Genomic DNA, 19,370 nt, shown 5'->3' with positions numbered 1-19,370 from the left:
TAACCTAACCCGCCGTTAACCTAACCCGCCGTTAACCTAACCCGCCGTTAACCTAACCCGCCGTTAACCTAACCCGCCGTTAACCTAACCCGCCGTTAACCTAACCCGCCGTTAACCTAACCCGCCGTTAACCTAACCCGCCGTTAACCTAACCCGCCGTTAACCTAACCCGCCGTTAACCTAACCCGCCGTTAACCTAACCCGCCGTTAACCTAACCCGCCGTTAACCTAACCCGCCGTTAACCTAACCCGCCGTTAACCTAACCCGCCGTTAACCTAACCCGCCGTTAACCTAACCCGCCGTTAACCTAACCCGCCGTTAACCTAACCCGCCGTTAACCTAACCCGCCGTTAACCTAACCCGCCGTTAACCTAACCCGCCGTTAACCTAACCCGCCGTTAACCTAACCCGCCGTTAACCTAACCCGCCGTTAACCTAACCCGCCGTTAACCTAACCCGCCGTTAACCTAACCCGCCGTTAACCTAACCCGCCGTTAACCTAACCCGCCGTTAACCTAACCCGCCGTTAACCTAACCCGCCGTTAACCTAACCCGCCGTTAACCTAACCCGCCGTTAACCTAACCCGCCGTTAACCTAACCCGCCGTTAACCTAACCCGCCGTTAACCTAACCCGCCGTTAACCTAACCCGCCGTTAACCTAACCCGCCGTTAACCTAACCCGCCGTTAACCTAACCCGCCGTTAACCTAACCCGCCGTTAACCTAACCCGCCGTTAACCTAACCCGCCGTTAACCTAACCCGCCGTTAACCTAACCCGCCGTTAACCTAACCCGCCGTTAACCTAACCCGCCGTTAACCTAACCCGCCGTTAACCTAACCCGCCGTTAACCTAACCCGCCGTTAACCTAACCCGCCGTTAACCTAACCCGCCGTTAACCTAACCCGCCGTTAACCTAACCCGCCGTTAACCTAACCCGCCGTTAACCTAACCCGCCGTTAACCTAACCCGCCGTTAACCTAACCCGCCGTTAACCTAACCCGCCGTTAACCTAACCCGCCGTTAACCTAACCCGCCGTTAACCTAACCCGCCGTTAACCTAACCCGCCGTTAACCTAACCCGCCGTTAACCTAACCCGCCGTTAACCTAACCCGCCGTTAACCTAACCCGCCGTTAACCTAACCCGCCGTTAACCTAACCCGCCGTTAACCTAACCCGCCGTTAACCTAACCCGCCGTTAACCTAACCCGCCGTTAACCTAACCCGCCGTTAACCTAACCCGCCGTTAACCTAACCCGCCGTTAACCTAACCCGCCGTTAACCTAACCCGCCGTTAACCTAACCCGCCGTTAACCTAACCCGCCGTTAACCTAACCCGCCGTTAACCTAACCCGCCGTTAACCTAACCCGCCGTTAACCTAACCCGCCGTTAACCTAACCCGCCGTTAACCTAACCCGCCGTTAACCTAACCCGCCGTTAACCTAACCCGCCGTTAACCTAACCCGCCGTTAACCTAACCCGCCGTTAACCTAACCCGCCGTTAACCTAACCCGCCGTTAACCTAACCCGCCGTTAACCTAACCCGCCGTTAACCTAACCCGCCGTTAACCTAACCCGCCGTTAACCTAACCCGCCGTTAACCTAACCCGCCGTTAACCTAACCCGCCGTTAACCTAACCCGCCGTTAACCTAACCCGCCGTTAACCTAACCCGCCGTTAACCTAACCCGCCGTTAACCTAACCCGCCGTTAACCTAACCCGCCGTTAACCTAACCCGCCGTTAACCTAACCCGCCGTTAACCTAACCCGCCGTTAACCTAACCCGCCGTTAACCTAACCCGCCGTTAACCTAACCCGCCGTTAACCTAACCCGCCGTTAACCTAACCCGCCGTTAACCTAACCCGCCGTTAACCTAACCCGCCGTTAACCTAACCCGCCGTTAACCTAACCCGCCGTTAACCTAACCCGCCGTTAACCTAACCCGCCGTTAACCTAACCCGCCGTTAACCTAACCCGCCGTTAACCTAACCCGCCGTTAACCTAACCCGCCGTTAACCTAACCCGCCGTTAACCTAACCCGCCGTTAACCTAACCCGCCGTTAACCTAACCCGCCGTTAACCTAACCCGCCGTTAACCTAACCCGCCGTTAACCTAACCCGCCGTTAACCTAACCCGCCGTTAACCTAACCCGCCGTTAACCTAACCCGCCGTTAACCTAACCCGCCGTTAACCTAACCCGCCGTTAACCTAACCCGCCGTTAACCTAACCCGCCGTTAACCTAACCCGCCGTTAACCTAACCCGCCGTTAACCTAACCCGCCGTTAACCTAACCCGCCGTTAACCTAACCCGCCGTTAACCTAACCCGCCGTTAACCTAACCCGCCGTTAACCTAACCCGCCGTTAACCTAACCCGCCGTTAACCTAACCCGCCGTTAACCTAACCCGCCCACCGGGTAAAATTTGTTTCCTTAGATTCTCTTGAAAGTGAAACCACACCGCGTTTTACTTTGTTTACAACGCCATCTAGTAACAATTGTCATAAACTTTTTTCCTTGTTGCTATTTCATTCTCCTAGTTCAATTATTTTGACATGCTCTAGCGAGGGTTGCTTAGGGTACCTCAGGGTGCTCAGGGTACCTCAGAGTGCTCAGGGTATCATTTTGGTTTTTCCGATTTTCTTCTCTCCAGCGATTTTTGCATTTAAAAGAGTATAGTGTCTGTTTAATATTTTAAAGTTTAAGTTTAAAAAAATAAAGTTAACAGCAAAATCTGTAAAGGAAAATGCATTTGTATGCCCCATTTATTGCTTATATAATTATAAATTTAGCAGTGTAAACTGCTTTAAATAAAACACATATTATAAAATTTAACTTGTATATAATATAAAAATATACAAAATAAAATCTTATTGGTAAAATAATTTAATATTAAGGAATATATTCTTATTATAATACAACACTTTGACTTAGCTAATTATTTTGTAGTATCACACTAAATTATGGTAAAATGACACATAATTTTTGTACATGAATACCAGTTATATATTTCTTATAAATTTTTGTAAAGTCTGCTTATCACCAAATGTAAACTCATCAATTTGTGTTAAGTTACCTACTCCTTTTCGATACATTGATTTTATAATACAGATTTAATTTATATAAATCATACATATCTAATATTGATGAAAACTTACCGTACCTTAAATTAGTTCTTTATTAAGTTACAAAAAGTCTGTGGCGTTTGGGTAGACTTGTTATAAATTAACGTAATATTAACTTATTAACAACAAATTGAACGAAGTATGTCTGTATATATGTAGTGTTGTACAGATGCAGCTTAAATTTAAAAATTAATACGCATACATTAAGTAAGTAATCTGTAAGCGGCATTTAATTAAATAAGACTTTCGTTCTCAACTTTTAAATTCTAATTTTCAAAACCAAGTGTACCATGTCTTCTATTTTGAATTACATACATACATACATATGATCACGTCTATATCCCTTGCGGGGTAGACAGAGCCAACAGTCTTGAAAAGACTGAATGGCCACGTTCAGCTATTTGGCTTAATGATAGAACCGAGATTCAAATAGTGACAGGTTGCTAGCCCATCGCCTAAAAGAGGAATCCTAAGTTTATAAGCCTATCCCTTAGTCGCCTTTTACGACATCCATGGGAAAGAGATGGAGTGGTCCTATTCTTTTTTGTAATAGTTTGTATAGGTCTCCTTTTTTAACCATTCAATAAATACTTTTTTTTATGTTTACTTAAAGTAATAAAAGTAAAAAGAATTTATTCTTAAAAATAAAACACCATTAGAAATAAAAAAAAAAAAAAAACAAGAATATGTACAAGTAGGATGGTGTTCCCGAAAGGGCGTAATGCCGGCTGTAAACAACAGGCTGCACAGCCAGCGCTGATGTTCCGGGGTGCGCGAGTTGCCATCGCGCACATTCGTAACAAGAAAAACTTACTATTATAAGCCACCATTTACCTGGGGGATAATAATTATGGCAAAGCTCACCACTTCTACGAGCCTCTAGGTAGGGCTACACATAGAGGTCCTCGTTAGGCATGGAAACTCTAATGTTAGTCTATCTCCACCCATCAAGCTCGTGCTCAGCATTGGCAGTGAAGCTCCGATTCAAGAATGAGTATGGACTTGTGAGTATCGTATCGAATCGCGTTTCTTAAGAATGGTGCTATTAGTTTCCAATGAGCGAGACATCATGTGGTGTAGAGCGGCTCGGCGTAGAGGCGCGCGGCTGGCGCCGGCAGCGGACTCGGCGGCGCCGCGCGCGACGCCAGCAACGCCGACCGCGAACGACGCTTGGCTGGAAACATAAACAATCTTATAGTATAGACACTATCCAGCAAAGATCCACGAGCTTCCACGAGCAAGCGCAACTTTTTGTAAAACCATCTACTAAAGCTAACATAATTTTTAATATTTTGGTGATTCTATGTCTTTTTCATAAACCGGTTAGGTGGATTTTACCTAGAACGACTTTACTCTCTTTGAGAAAAAGACTGCATGCAGAAAAATGCAGTTCTGTATTATCTTTGGAAGTAGTAATATACCATTAGAGTGCATGCAACAGAGCACGACGGCGGCGACGAGCGCGGCGAGCGGCAGCGCGGCGGCCAGCGCCAGCAGCGCGCGCTGCGCGGGCGAGTGGCGCGCGCGCGCGGCGCCGCAGCGCGTGATGTCGCGCACGCTGAACGCCTCCAGCTCGCGCTGCAGCTCCGCGCCCAGCGACCGCAGCGCCGCCGACATCGCGCGGGGCGACAGCGCCTCGCCGCTCGAGCTCTTGCGGAATTGGAAGCACGGCCTGGAAGCGATGTATTTAATTTAAAAGTAGTTTACAGACTATTCGAGAACTTCAGAGCTAACATTATCAGGTATGGACACAGATTGATAGTTCTTTTCACTACGAAATGAAAAATTCATTATCTATTTATGACTTGGAAAAAAGAAGAATTTGGCAAAAATGGTTGTATCACTTACCCCGGGTTGTCGTAGAAGGCGTCGTGCAAGGCGTCGTGCAGCTGCAGCCGCAGCCCGCGCGGCGCCAGCAGGCGCTCCAGGCGCGCAGCCAGCTGGCGCAGGCGCGCGCGCGAGCTGCCGGCCACCACCAGCCGCAGCAGGTCGCGCTCGCGGACCACCACCACCTGGTTTATAAAAGGTAACTTTGTGAACAACATTCTTGAAAGGTGATGTTTGCAGACCACCAACTTCAAATGTGTGTTTTTAAAATCGTTTTCTATTAGCTAGAAGTTATTCAAAACAAAGTTGTGGTTTTTCAGACAGACAAGTTAATATGGTCATTATGAAACTACATACTAAATATAATTATTGACAGAGCGAGCGAACTAGTGAGGTCCACCAGTGAACTTGCGGCGAAAATACATTTTTTGTATGTATGTATTTTTGTAATGCGAAAGCTTTCGCACCGCTTGTTTGAATTTGATGAAATTAAAAATAGGTTTGTAGGATCTGCCAAAAGAATTGTTTTTTGAGAATTTAAAATTGTGTAAAATATCTTATTAGCGAGGTTTAAGCTCACGGCGAACGCCTAGTGTTTTGTTACTCTTACCTCTACCAATGTAATGCCATATCGATCAAGATCTTGAGAGTTGTTGGCGCGTACAATTATTCTGCAATATTACAATAAATCAAAATATTGAAATTTAAACAGAAATTTATGACACAATGTATATAATATTGAGCCTGTATTCAGCACTATTTTTAGCTTGAATTGTTAAAGATCAATGTGACTGAGTCAAATTAATTTATAAACATGTTTCGAGCGCGTTTAAATACATAAATTCACACTGATCATACTCCGTAATGCTCCACTGCATTTATTCTGCTTTCGTGCTTCTTTTGCCATACCCACCTTTCACCCCCATACATTACCTAATGTTAATACAAAAATTCTTCTTCCAATATCATTATCATACTCGTCATCTGATGTGAAGTTTGATCCTAGATAGACAAAATCTTTCACTTGCTCAACTTTTTCTCCTCCAATCAAAATATAACATACTGTCATTTCTTTTCTTGTAATACCTGTATTATATATTAAACTAGTTTATTTAATAGTAACATATAAATGAAGTTGGACTTGCAAGTAAAATAGTTATGTTGACGCAAAATCTTGCGATATCTAAAAAAGTATAAACACTTGTTAAAGATTTACTATGATAATACAAACATTGAGACAGAAGGGTCATACCTAAAAACACCATCAGCAAAATGAATGAGATTTTTCATAATCTTCAGCTCTCCGGTCGTGTTGTTCAGGATGATGACGTCAGTGATGTTGTTCACAGATTTAGATTTTATCGGCGATTCAAAACTCATATTTACAATTTTATAGTCAATAGGGAGCGCTTCTGGATCTTTGTCAGTTGCCTTTACAGTAGCAATGGCGGTGTCTATGGGCACGTTGAGGCGGACGCCAACAGTCATGTTGGCACTTTCAAATTCCGGTAAATGATCATCTATATCTATTATTTTTATTAGAATTTGAATTTCGGAAGGATCCTGTAAGAACATGAAAACAAATATAGCATTAGGTAGGTATTGGCTAGTATCAAGGTATAAGTGATATATGAAAGATAACTTAAAGAAACTGACCAGTCTGTTATACGCGTGGGTGACCCTGGGCTTGGTGCCGAGCTTGAAGCACCTCACAGTGAGCAGCAGTCGCGCGACCACCTCCCTGTCGAGGCGCGCTGAAGTAATAACAGACGCTTTGCTGTTATTTGTTCGTTCTAAGCGCACGAGATTTTGATCATTCCCAGCTGAAAAGTATTATAGTTAAAGTATCATGCTATTTTTAAGAAAAAAAATGAGACTCATATTTCTAGTATAAAAAGTTAAGTACCAGTAATCACGTAATCTATGGCCGCATTGTCACCGACATCTTCATCGACGGCCTCGAATTGGCCGACGACGGTTCCATGCGGAACTTCTTCTTTTACCGTCAGTAACAACGGTGGATCATCCTGTGTACAAACAAATCTTAAAAAATGCAAACATTTCATATTTGTTCATATTGGAAACTAAAACTTGTAAAGTGTATTTCCATGATCAGTAGCTTAACTTAGCAGTTGTAAGAGGGCTAATACATAACAAAGATCAACTTTAAGATTTAACTTAACCTGTCCCATAAACATATTAAGGTCGTCGTTCATCGTCGATCGCTTTTCAGAATATTATATATACAGAGCATATTGTTTGTTTATGAAGTACCAGATTCCTGGCGAAGTGCGGCTTGTGGTCGTCGACGTCGGCCACGTGCACGGCGACGATGCGCGTGGCGTGCTGCGCCGGCGCGCCGCGGTCCGCCGCCTGCAGCACCAGCGTGTAGCGCGCGCGCTTCTCGCGGTCCAGCGCCTGCCGCGTCGTGATCAGCCCCGAACGTGCATCTGTACAATGTCAACCAATATGAGTACCTACACTCATTTTTACCTAATCATCGAAATCATATCAATAACTTAAAAAAAAATAATAATAACATATAGCACACATTCGATATTATTATTTCAAGTCATTTATTACATTAAAAGTTGTAAAAACCCTGTGTTGTTACCTATAGCGAAAATCTTTGCGTCGGTGTTGCTCTGTTGTATTGAGTAGTAGAGTTGTCCAGAAGGCTGCGTGGGGTCGTCCGGGTCGCTCGCCACCACTTGGTACACCGGGGACCCGATTGTTGCATTCTGTTGTTATAAAAGAACACCTATTGTTCATAATTTCTTCGCTTCAATGGCGCGATTGGTGTTTTGTAATTTCTGTGATTTGTGACGTACCTCACTGATGCTGATCTCCTCGCCGTGCGCGGGCCGGATGAACCGCGGCACGCCGTCGTTCTCGCTGACGTCGCCGATGTAGACGGCGAGCGCGGCGGCGCCAGAGTGCCCGCCGCCGTCCGCCGCCGCCACCACCAGGCGGTAGGGCTCCGTGCGCCCGCGCCCCGTCAGCTCGCGGGTGGTCACGATCTCGCCGGTTAGTGGCGAGATGGAGAATAGGCCTGTATTATTAACCTTATGTAAGTACACTTCAAATAAATTATATTTAAAGTGTAGTTTATTTTTAAAATAGATGTTCATTGTTCAGACTTTAACATGGTTCTATTTTCTGTCGACCCAATGTCGTACTCCAATCGAAAATTTTTTTTTAAAGAAAGTATCTGTTAATTTTTAAGTTTAATTTATTATTAATTGTTAATAAAAAATTAAATAACTTCTACTAATTTTATGAAATTTTATAGACGAATCGTATATGCCCCTTCCAGTATCTAACAAATATCGTAATATTTTACCGTTGGCTTCTCCTTCATCTAATAACTCGTATCTGACTTCTCCACCTAGCCCTTCGTCGGGATCGTTTGCTGTAACGCGGATCACGCTAATGCCAACTGGAACGTTTTCGGGGACCACGGCTGCAACGAAAGAAATTTAATAATTAACTCATTTAATCATATAATTTATTTATATAATTTTTATGTTAAGCTTGTAGATGATCAATGTAATGTAAATGAAGTTACCCGTGTAGACACTCTTGTCGAAGACGGGCGCGTTGTCGTCCACGTCCAACACGTCGAGGAGCACGGCGGCGGCGGCGCGGCGCTGCGCCCCGCCGGCCGGGGTGTCCGCCGCCTCCACTTCCAGACGTAGGACCGACTGACGCTCGCGATCCAGAGTTTTGTTGGAAGCCACCTGTCACAAGTGGTTATATTTTTTGTATTAATCTTTACAAATATTAAAAATTTTATTTTCAATCTATTGAGAAAATTAACGGTTAAGATTCAAACTATGTAGATAGTAATTTAGTAAACTATGTATCTGTTGCATTTTCCAACTTAGTTGTGCTTTATTCCTCAAGGTAACAATATATACACGATTTTTATTTCGTGGTCAACTTAATATTTAATAAAATTCACGAATGTACTTACTTGTATGATTCCAGTGACATTGTCGATAGTAAACAGGTCAGAGTTTTCTCCTCTCAATGAGTACGTCAGCGAAGAATATCCATTGAGTCGATCATTCTCAGTGAGCACGGCGTCTGCGTCCGATGCTGTTACCTTGACTATTTGTTCTGAATGTTTAATCGATTCTAACACACTTACTTTGTACAACTGAAAATTAATAACTAGTTTTAGTCATCATCTTATCGTGACATGAAAATATGGTGAGGATATAATGCCTAATACTTACCTCTTTCTCAAATATAGGAGAATTATCATTAATGTTTATGACTTCAATTATTATTTTGGCTGTGCTGTGTTTACTTCCATCATTGCTAGTTGCTTGCACTGTTAACGTTAAGTTTGGAGAGGTTAATTCTTCGTAATCTAAATGTTTCGTTAACACAACTTGGCCACTAAGTGGATCGACTTGTAGTAAACCGGTCTCAGAATTAATAACCTTAAAGTTAGAAATAACATGCCCAGAAACAGGGTCTTCGGCCATTATTACTAACACAGTGCTGCCGATAGGTTGTTCTTCCTTTATTTTGTGATATATAACAGGGTTAGAACTGGTCCATCCGGGATTCACAAATTGTGGATTTTTATCAGCGTACGGTTGGATGTAGACGGTGTGTTCTGTGTATGAATGTTGTTTATCTTTATTTAACTCCGCATTTGTATCCTCAACCTTAATTGTTAAAATTACTATAGATGCTTGACTGTAGTCTAAAGTTCCATTGACAAATATTTCACCAGTGTCTTCATCAATACGGAATATATTTCTGTAGTCGTAAGGAGAATTAGGTTTCAACTGTACACCTGCTTTTGAAAAGGCTTTGACTGGATCCTTGATACTAAATTTGAGTTTGTTGTTTATGTCTGTATCATAAGCCACAATTTTAGTAACAGAGTTACCAATTTTAGTTTTTTCAGAAATGTATGTAGTGGTTTCACTCATATTGAATTTAGGCGGCTTGTCGTTGACATCTTCTATTGTAACAAATACGGTCGTGGTCGCGGTCTCAGGAACAGGCATTCCACTGTCAACTGCCGAAACGATGATTTCGTACTTATCATTGTTTATGTCACGGTCCAGATTAGCATCATTAGAGACAGTTATGAGTCCTGTTCTGAAAATAATTTCCATGTTCAGCTCTATGTCTAAATGATAGAAATATAAATAGATTTTTTTTAACTAGGATACTATGTATCGCTTATTGATGTTAATAGAATTGAGAATGAGATAGAATTGTGATAGGTTACTGGCCCATCGCCTACCAGAAAAATCACAATTTATTTTTGGTTATCGCCTGTTCCTTTAGTCACCTTTTACAACGTCGTTGGCAAAAATATACAGTGGAGTCCTTTTCTATAGTGCCGGGAACTACTTTAATGTAATATACAATCTTCTTTATTGGCATTACAAGCCGAAGCTGTAATGATAAAGAACTTACTTTTCATTGATTACAAAGTTATCTTTAGACCCCGATACAATATGGTAGGTCAACAGGTCGTCCAACCCATCAGGATCATTTGCTAGTACGCTGGTGACATTTTCACCGGGTCTGGCGTCTTCTCTGATGTTGGCCTTATAGTTCATAGGATTCAGGTCGAAGGTATACTCCTCGTTGCTCTCTGGAGTTCGCTGGTTGACCGTATACTTGTAATGATGGTAGTTGCCTTTAAAGGTCGGTCTTTGATTTCCAGGTACTCCAACACGAATGTAAACTTTAGTTTCATTGTAGAGTGGAGGAATACCTAAAGTTAAATAGCAAAAATAAATAAATAAACAATCCAATGTAAGTGAAGAAAAATTTTTCAACTAAGTAAATAAAATACAACTCACCATAATCAGTAGCTCTTACAACCAACTCATATTGACCTCTGGGGGTGTCCATAGTTTCTACTTTGTCTAATATGGTAATTTCTCCAGTATTCTCATTTATGGCGAAAACATTTCCTTTGTGAGTAATACTATTGTCTGATTCAAGTGTGTATCTTATTCGACCATCGCCTTGAGTTCTACCGTCTGCATCGGTGGCCTAAAAAGTAGTATAAATAATGTGGTATGATACATATTACTTGGATAAAAACAAGTACTTGGCTGCGCAGTTATACTTACCCTTATGACAAATTGTGGTTCAAAGCTAGTAGCACCATCTCTAATTGTACGACTGTAATCAGATGATTCGAAAATAGGTGCGTTGTCGTTCACATCAATAACGTCAATATAAATACTAGTTGTAGTTCCTTTTCCTCCACCATCTTTGGCGACAAGAGTTAAACTATAGCTCTTTTGTTTTTCATAATCCAGTTGTTGACGTACGTATAAACCTCCTTTGCTTCTATCAGTTTTAAATACATTTGAACCAAATCCAGTAAGAGTATATTCAATTTCTCCAAATATACCGTAATCTTTATCCATTGCTTGTACTTCACCAATTTTTATTCCAATTGTAGCATTTTCTAATACATTGAATTTATAACTTGCTTGATCAAAAATAGGGGCATTGTCATTTATATCTAATAACTTTATATTTACTCTGGTGGATGATAATTTTATATCATCAATGGAAGACACAATATCAAAACTAAAAATTCTCTTTTCATCATCATCTACATCATAGTCTAATTTTGATGAATCTTTTACTTTAACGCTTACTGGTGTTCTTCCCTCTCCATGCTGGGTACTTAAAGAAAATACGCCCTCGGAATTGTAAATATCGCGAAGGCTTAAATCGTATTTACTATTTTGTCCAATATCATTATCTTCTACATAAACTGATAGTCCTGGGATAGGACTCCCATTTTCAATGTTTTCTGGAATCGAAATATCAAAAACATCTCTATTAAATACAGGAACATGATCATCTACATCAGTGACAATTATTGTGACTGGTGTGACCGTGAAATCGGATGGCACTTCGTTATTTATCAATTCAGTTGCTTTTATGAAAAAGCTATACACTCCACCATTTTGCATGACCGTTTCACTTTCTCTGTCTATTGGAATATCGGTGGCAACTAAGGTGGCACGTCCTATGGCTCTCTCAGGAGATAACCGGAAGTAATTTTCAGTATCTCCCTCAATCGTCAGTAACACCGGCCTTGGGTTGGCCGTATCTCCGTCCTTAGCAACTATATCCATGATGCTTGTGCCCTGAAATTATTAAAATAAGCTTAAATAGTTATTCATTCAATATCATTTAGTTTAGTATACCATGACACAAGTCTTGACCTTCCTTTAGAGCTAGCTCAATCTAATTATAATCTTTGACTGTGATAAATAGCTATAGGCCGATACATAAATAAAAAATAAGACTAAACAGAAAAGAAAATACTTCACCAAATTATTTTTTCTGGGTTTGCATTAGCTTTTATTCCGAAAGAACTTAGATTTAGAGGGTTTAAGTACCAGAGGGATGAATGATTATAGCAATAAACAATTACAGGGGGTGTGTTCTCGGGCACGGTAGCGGAGTAGGGCGCGTTGAGGAAGGCAGGCGGCTGGTCCTGCACGTCCGCCACGGCCACCGCCACGCTGGCCGCCGCGCGCAGCGGCCGCGCCGACGCGTCGCTGGCCTCCAGGCTCAGCACGTACGCGGAGCGGCTCTCGAAATCTAAGGGGTTGTTCAGGAATATGCGGACTTGGTACTTGTTGGAAGTTATCTGAAATTAAATCATCGTACACTTAAAATCTGATTGTGATTTACAAAGCTAAATATTTTGTTTTATAATATTTTGGTTATCGCACTCAAATCTATTTACTTTTCCAAGAACAACAGAACCCTTGTAAAATGCTAATCCTAAAAAATAATAAGGACATTTGTTTTTATTTATATTTTCGCAACGAATGCGATACACGTACGTACTATCTATCCATAGCTTATCATGCTTTCAGATGGTTCCACTCGGACAAAGTAAGTAAACGGAAAAAGTAAGCATGTGTTTGATTAAAGTTTTTAATAAATAATTCCAATGTTACCATTTCAGTGACCACTCTAAACGTATGGCAGGCCTCCGCATCGCTTCCCTTCTCTTTTGTGGAGCATTTTACTTGAATTTTAGCGTTGTCTCCATCGTCCAGGTCGGTCACTATTATGTTTGGAGTAACCTGAAAATAAATTTCATTGTAAATGTGTCCCTATTAATCTTCGAAATAAAAAGAAAAATGAAAGCCCTTATGGCGAGTTGGATGTTTTTTTAGGTGGTGCATCTTCTCTTACCAGAGGTCGATTTGTTTGGGCGAAGAACCGGCATCCTTTTGGTGAGGGTGTTCCTTGTGAAGAGTGTTCCGTTCTATTCCCTGAAGGGAACGCTAGCAAGGGGTAAAGTGCTCAGGTAGTTTGAAGCTTGTAGCTATTTGGCAATTATATATTAGTGTGTGCTTTGATTGCTTGCTGTGATTTTAAAATTGAATTGAAAAAATAAAATAATACAAAAGTTTGATATAAATAATCCTTTCTTTGAACGGTAACCATTTTATAACAATAATGTTGTTAACAAGCTGCTTGGCAGTTCGGAAAAAACAAATTTTTGTTATAGCCATTAAAAAAATTGGTTTGAAAATGGTAGAACTCCAATTCCCTATTCATATCTATAAACAAGTAAAGCTACATAATTCTGGTAAAAACTGGACAAATAGATAAAAAGACCTCGACGAACTTCCCTTTGTTATTTGACTGTTAAACCCTGGTCGACGTCTAAACACTGATATAAATAATGCAAAAATGCTATCCTTACGTGAAGTTCAGCGCCGACGGGCGTGGCCTCGCTGACGTTGAGCAGGTAGGGGCGGCCGAGGAACTGCGGCGCGTGGTCGTTGGCGTCGCGCACCGGCACCACGCGCCGCAGCGACACCGTGTTGGGCTCCGAGCCTGCTATGCCCTCATCTGCAACACGTCATTATTCATGTATTACCATTACTAGATTTTTTCCTTGAGAATTTCCAGAATAAAATTTATCAGAATAAATACATCTAATTTATCTTTGTGCCAAATTCTGTCAGAGTCGGTCCAGTAGATTGGAGTTTATGTTTTACAAATAAAAAGAGTGATAATAGAATGTTGCAATTTACCCGTGATACTTATGATGACTTCCAAGGCGTCCTGGTGCTCCCTGTCGAGCGAGCGCGCGAGCGTCACGACCCCGGTGAGCGCGTCCACCGAGAAGTACTGCCCCGATATGGAATACCGTAACTGGCTATTTTCTGGGTCGATTCCTGGAACATAAATTACAATCGTTATTTATTACAACAATTAGTTGTATTCTATTAATAAATCCGTTGAAGCCTTAAACCATGATCCTGAATCGGGTGAGTCAGGTTTATCTACTTTCATCTGATGGCACTCATGCTAATGAACATTGGCTTAGATTATTATGTCCGAGGTAGAATTTAAAACTGTCTTATAAACGCCATTAAGTTTCATCACGCACAACACAATCGTTTGACCACCAACGCTCTAGTGAAAACCAGTAGGCAAACAACACCATTAGTGATAGGAAAAATAATAATTGGACAACCTTTTAAATGATAGACTGGTGTTCCGACCGGCGTGTCCTCAGGCAGCGAGAACTGCGCCATGTCTCCGGTCTGCGGCACGAAGTGCGGCGCGCGGTTGACGACCTGCGCCTGCGCCTGCGCCGCCATCAGCGACAGCAGCAGCAGCAGTAGGGGCGGCTCGCTGGCTACCGAGGCGAACTTGCGACGCTGTAATATTATCTCTGCCATCTGCAAATTCCAATGAAATATTTGTAAATTAGCCTGGTAGTCCACATACTGTAACAACTTATTTTATTTTTTTAACTTTATTGCACCTCACATAATGTACAACAGGGGGACTTAATGACACAAGGCATTCTCTGCCAGTCGAACTTTACTATTCTATTAGGTGTATTAGGTGATCGTGATATTAATGATAGTTTAATAAAAAGGATTTCACATTTAATACCTAATGTTTTCTATCTTTCTTATCTTTGCATATTCCTAGGCGATACGATTTAAACCATGAAAAACTAATTACAAATATGATACTGATGAACCTGCAAAAAATCACTTTCAATTAAAATTAATTTGTTGGCTGCGAAAATACAAAATAATATCTATTAATTAGCGGTCAGCAAATTGAGTTCCTGACTCTGTATTGAGTATCACATTGTGCAACGAAGTAGCGCGGTTCTTGGCATGGCTGCGTCACGTTATGATTATTTTTGTAGTATTGTTGTAGTCTCGTGGACTCCCACAGAGATGAAATTTTGTAAACGGTTGGCTAATACGACAGAAGAAAGTGTTAATGAGTCATCTGTTTACCGTAGAGATAGCGTTTGGTAGATCTTATTGCTTTATTGAGTGAACAGTAAAGTTTGCTGAAGTTATACTAAATGCTATATTTTAGCGCGACAATATTTTTTTAAACGCAGCCGTATCACGATCACAACACATAGCGAATGGAATTGTTTCCAAAAGAGGTCCGTCGGCTAAGCTTAGCTAAATCTATGGCTATGATTGAGAATTATCCGATGAAGTTTTATTATCATTTGTATATGCATTTTCCCCATTTCCCACATGATTAAAACTTTATTCTAAGCACGATGCAGAGACAGAAAACAGTCATTATAAAAATATTATTGTTGAGTGAAGTAAACTTGACTTATACCTTTTTGTGGAAAGAGGTAGTCTCTGCCTACCCCTCCGGGAAAGAGGCGTGATTTTATGTATGTATGTATGTATGTATACCTTTTTGTAAAGGTTTTAAAATCCTCGACATGCTGATAGAATCCGATATTCAGGATCGTGCGAAACATTTTACGTCACGGTCGTATCCATTACGAATATTTTTGTGATGATTGTGTATGTTTTTGATGCTAAATATATATACATATATGTATTACTAGTTCAAAAGTGTGAAATGTATTTATCGTTTTTGTGGAAGGCAATGACACAACCCGCAGTAACAATCACTCGGCGCCCCGACATTTTCGCGCGTCGCGTTTCTGTTTTTGCGATCGCGTCGACGCACGCTATCGCTGGCATATTTCCTAGTTGTTCATTAATTGACTTATTTTGTACCTACATAGTTGTATTGATTACTATTTCTGGATTAATTCCTTATTTATCTTTTAGTGATCCTGTTTTTTCATTATGTATGAAACTTTTTTTTAAAGTTTCACCGCACTTTTGACGGGTATTCATCAAAGTATGTGTAGCGGGAGCGATGATTCGGCTCGACCGCCACTAAAGGGTAGTTCTGCCGCGAGGCTAGGTGTGATGCCATTTTTTTTCATGAAAGATTTGTTTGTATATCTTTATCTCTCTACGTTAATTTTCTGGCCTTTAATTTATAGATCGCTGGCAGCGTGCAGCTCGCATCTGATTTATTACTTCCTGTTGCTACAAGATAAGAGCATGAGTCGAATAAAAAGCGTGATATGGATAGTAGACCAAGTTCTTCATTGTATTTAAAAGATAACACAATGTTTTCATGGGGGTTTCTTCTCCAACATCGAGCCAGACTTCTTTACGATATGTTGTGTGATGTGCTCCGTATATTTATTATTATTATTAATTTCACCAACCAGCCATTCCATTGCTGCAGACCTATTTTGCTTGTTTCTGGTTTCACTCTTAGCTATTTACTACGTTATATACCATAACAGCTCTTAAAAGTCCACTGCTGGACTAAGGCCTACCCAGATATGGGTGTTTTTTTCACCACGCTGGGCAGTCGGGTTGGTGACCGCAGTGTCTAATCATTCTGGACTATGTTGTCATATCAGCGTAGGAGGCGCTGCTGCCGACCTACGGCTTACGTTACATACCTACATATTATAATTCGGTCTATATTACTAGCGGGTTAAACATCCTACTAAATTTTTAAAATAATTGATTTCCTACTTTAAACGGTCCTACTAGGAATGAAAGAACTCTGTAAGTACTTTGGATGCTTCGTGTCTGAGGCAGCGTGTAGTGTTAGAGGCGGTGGGCAATTATCACCTCTCAGCTATTGTGCGCGCGCGCAGGTCAGCGACACGGGGTCATGCCGCCATTGTTCTAGGTTTTCCAATCAACAAGCCATAAAACTATTTGATCACGTTTAAAATTAGGACATAAATTCATTAATCACTACTTCATGTTTTGTACTTGGAGTTCATCTATTCCAAGAGTCCCTACCAGCAGTTTTTTTCTTAGGGATAAGTATGATGTGTACTGTCAGCTATGTGTGAGGAAGACTTAGTATTTTGTAATATTTGTAACAAGCCCAGTTTTGTTCTTTAAGGAAACATTTGATTCTGCGTTTTTATTAAAAATATTTAGTTTTTCTATTAAACATTTAACTAAACCTTCATGGTTATGTTTTTATCTTTATAATCCATTACATAGGAGAAGAAAGAAAAGAGATTCAATCAGGTCTGATAGTATGAGAGCTTTTATAAATCATATGTTTCGTGAATGGTCAAGTGATTATGAAGTGAAACGGTTAAATAAGCACCCTGACAGTACAATAATAGGTACTGTAATGTTCGCTAATTACTATTAGTACTGCTAATGGCGACGTCCGCGTTCGCGTAGCGAGCAGCGAGACGACGACTCTGAGATTTATTTCGACATAGCTCTGTTGTTCACACGTAACAATATAAAATGTAACTTACCACAAGAGCACCCGTATTCTTATATGACGTGAATTTTATTGCAAAATGAGTATTGCATTAGACTTCATTAATTTAAGGAGAATTTTGATGTAAAATAATATTTTTTGCATAAGAATAAAATGGGTTCAGCTACTTAGTTTTGTGATCATTTATTTATTAATCAATCTATGTACTGACACAGAAAATGTGTTAATTCTTCAACAGACCCATTATTAAATTTTTGATGTAAGTTCTAGCTCGTTGAAGTCTTTTTTTCAGTCTAGGTACACCTTCACGATCGAAAATAATACTAGTAGAGAAATTTCAGTTTGATTTCTTTTTTATTTAAAATTGAGATTAATCTAAACAATATTTGTGGATGCCTAGGTTTTTAATTTAATTTAATTTATTTTGTTAAAATGAAAATAAAGTTAATTCATTGTCATAATATTTCCTCTTTAAATTTTTTTTATCAGAGATACAAATTCCTTTCATCATATTGAACTTTATTATACTCGTATTGACCTCGATTTATTATTCGAAAAGAGTTGATTGTTGTATTTACTGCAGCCGGATACTGCATCATGGGATTACCTATTCAAGCTTATTATTATTGATTTCCTACTTTAAACTAATTTTATGACATTCTTCATTCACACCTGTGGGAAGTTTGATATCAACTAAATGTTTTGCTCTGCCTTCAATAAGTCAAGATGATTTATGCTGAATATCAGTATAGACTATGAGTGACTCAGTGACAAGTAAACTGTTAGTTAAGGCACTCCTCAGATCATAATAAGGGAGGGAGGGAGGACCACTCGATGTGACCAGTGTTGACAGCGTGTTCGTTATTTTCGGTTTTGTTGTGCACTCTTTTATGGAGTATATATTTACAATTGTTTGGAAGTAGTTATTTGATTGATGAGCCTTGGTTTTTTAACTTAATAATACATACTGTGAAAAATTATTATGATTTTTTAAACTATAATAAACATACACCTACTGCTCCTACCTAGTTTAACTAGTTGGGCAACTTCTTCTTTATTCGTTAAGATTATTATTACTCACAATATTGTTCAAAAGGTCCATTTATTCTGATGTGTCCTTGATGACTAACAGGAGTTACGCAAAGAAAGTTCGTTGCGGGAAGCCGTGTAACTGTACTTGTACTGTTATCTCGAATACGTACCTCTGGAGTAATTCTCTTATCTGTCCACTTCCGCAACACAACACTATAACTCTAACCAAACCATTTCAACCCCAAAATGAACAAACAACACTAAACACAATTTATTTAATAGAACACATCGTTGTTCTTACGATACCACCTTCGCTAAGTTAAAAATGTACTGTCAAAAACTTGCGCCACCAGTCCAGAAGAGTGGATTTGTGTTGAATCTATTTCGTTCACACTAATCACAAGTTATGCAAGTGAGAAAGAGGCGGAGTGTATGCGTTAAGTTCGTATTCAAGCCTTCGCAGATAGATAGAGCCTTTTTGCACACTAAAAGTAACGGGTTTCTTGAGATGCGTGCGTCGAGATAGAACGAAAATGGTTAGAGGTGTGTGAGCGAGACGGCAGTACAGAGTGGGTCATGTTTCAAAGGGCGAGCAGAACAGTGCAGTGTATTAAGGTCATTGGAGAGTAAAAACTGATATTATGCTAAGATCATCAGGATTTTTGTCGAATTGTCACGTATATTTTATCAGTGCATCGGAGTACTGAGTTCAATCTCGATCAATAATGTAAATATTAAATTTTATTAAGACTTATGAATAACTTTTAAACTGCTA

At 40.5% G+C, this 19,370-nt stretch overlaps 1 protein-coding gene across 1 annotated transcript; it reads right to left on the bottom strand.

Moving 5' to 3' along the window:
• Positions 1-2,915: 2,915 nt before the first annotated feature.
• LOC106130813 (cadherin-87A) lies at positions 2,916-18,915 on the bottom strand. The gene is made up of 23 exons (XM_013329744.2): positions 18,766-18,915; positions 14,472-14,679; positions 14,026-14,169; positions 13,692-13,840; positions 12,934-13,062; positions 12,399-12,617; positions 11,071-12,108; positions 10,795-10,990; positions 10,403-10,706; positions 9,196-10,078; positions 8,931-9,116; positions 8,523-8,694; positions 8,298-8,417; positions 7,786-8,006; positions 7,569-7,695; positions 7,229-7,404; positions 6,861-6,981; positions 6,611-6,777; positions 6,207-6,517; positions 5,565-5,625; positions 4,976-5,139; positions 4,549-4,799; positions 2,916-4,301 (listed from the first exon to the last, which is right to left on the bottom strand). Exons 2-23 carry the CDS (start codon positions 14,677-14,679, stop codon positions 4,195-4,197), a joined length of 5,454 nt encoding a protein of 1,817 aa, XP_013185198.1. The 5' UTR covers positions 18,766-18,915; the 3' UTR covers positions 2,916-4,194.
• Positions 18,916-19,370: the final 455 nt, after the last annotated feature.

This window comes from Amyelois transitella, chromosome 7, assembly GCF_032362555.1.
Source record: "Amyelois transitella isolate CPQ chromosome 7, ilAmyTran1.1, whole genome shotgun sequence".
NCBI lineage: Eukaryota > Metazoa > Arthropoda > Insecta > Lepidoptera > Pyralidae > Amyelois > Amyelois transitella.
The sequence above is the reverse complement of the archived record's forward strand: the minus strand, read 5'-3'. Positions and strand labels throughout refer to the sequence as shown.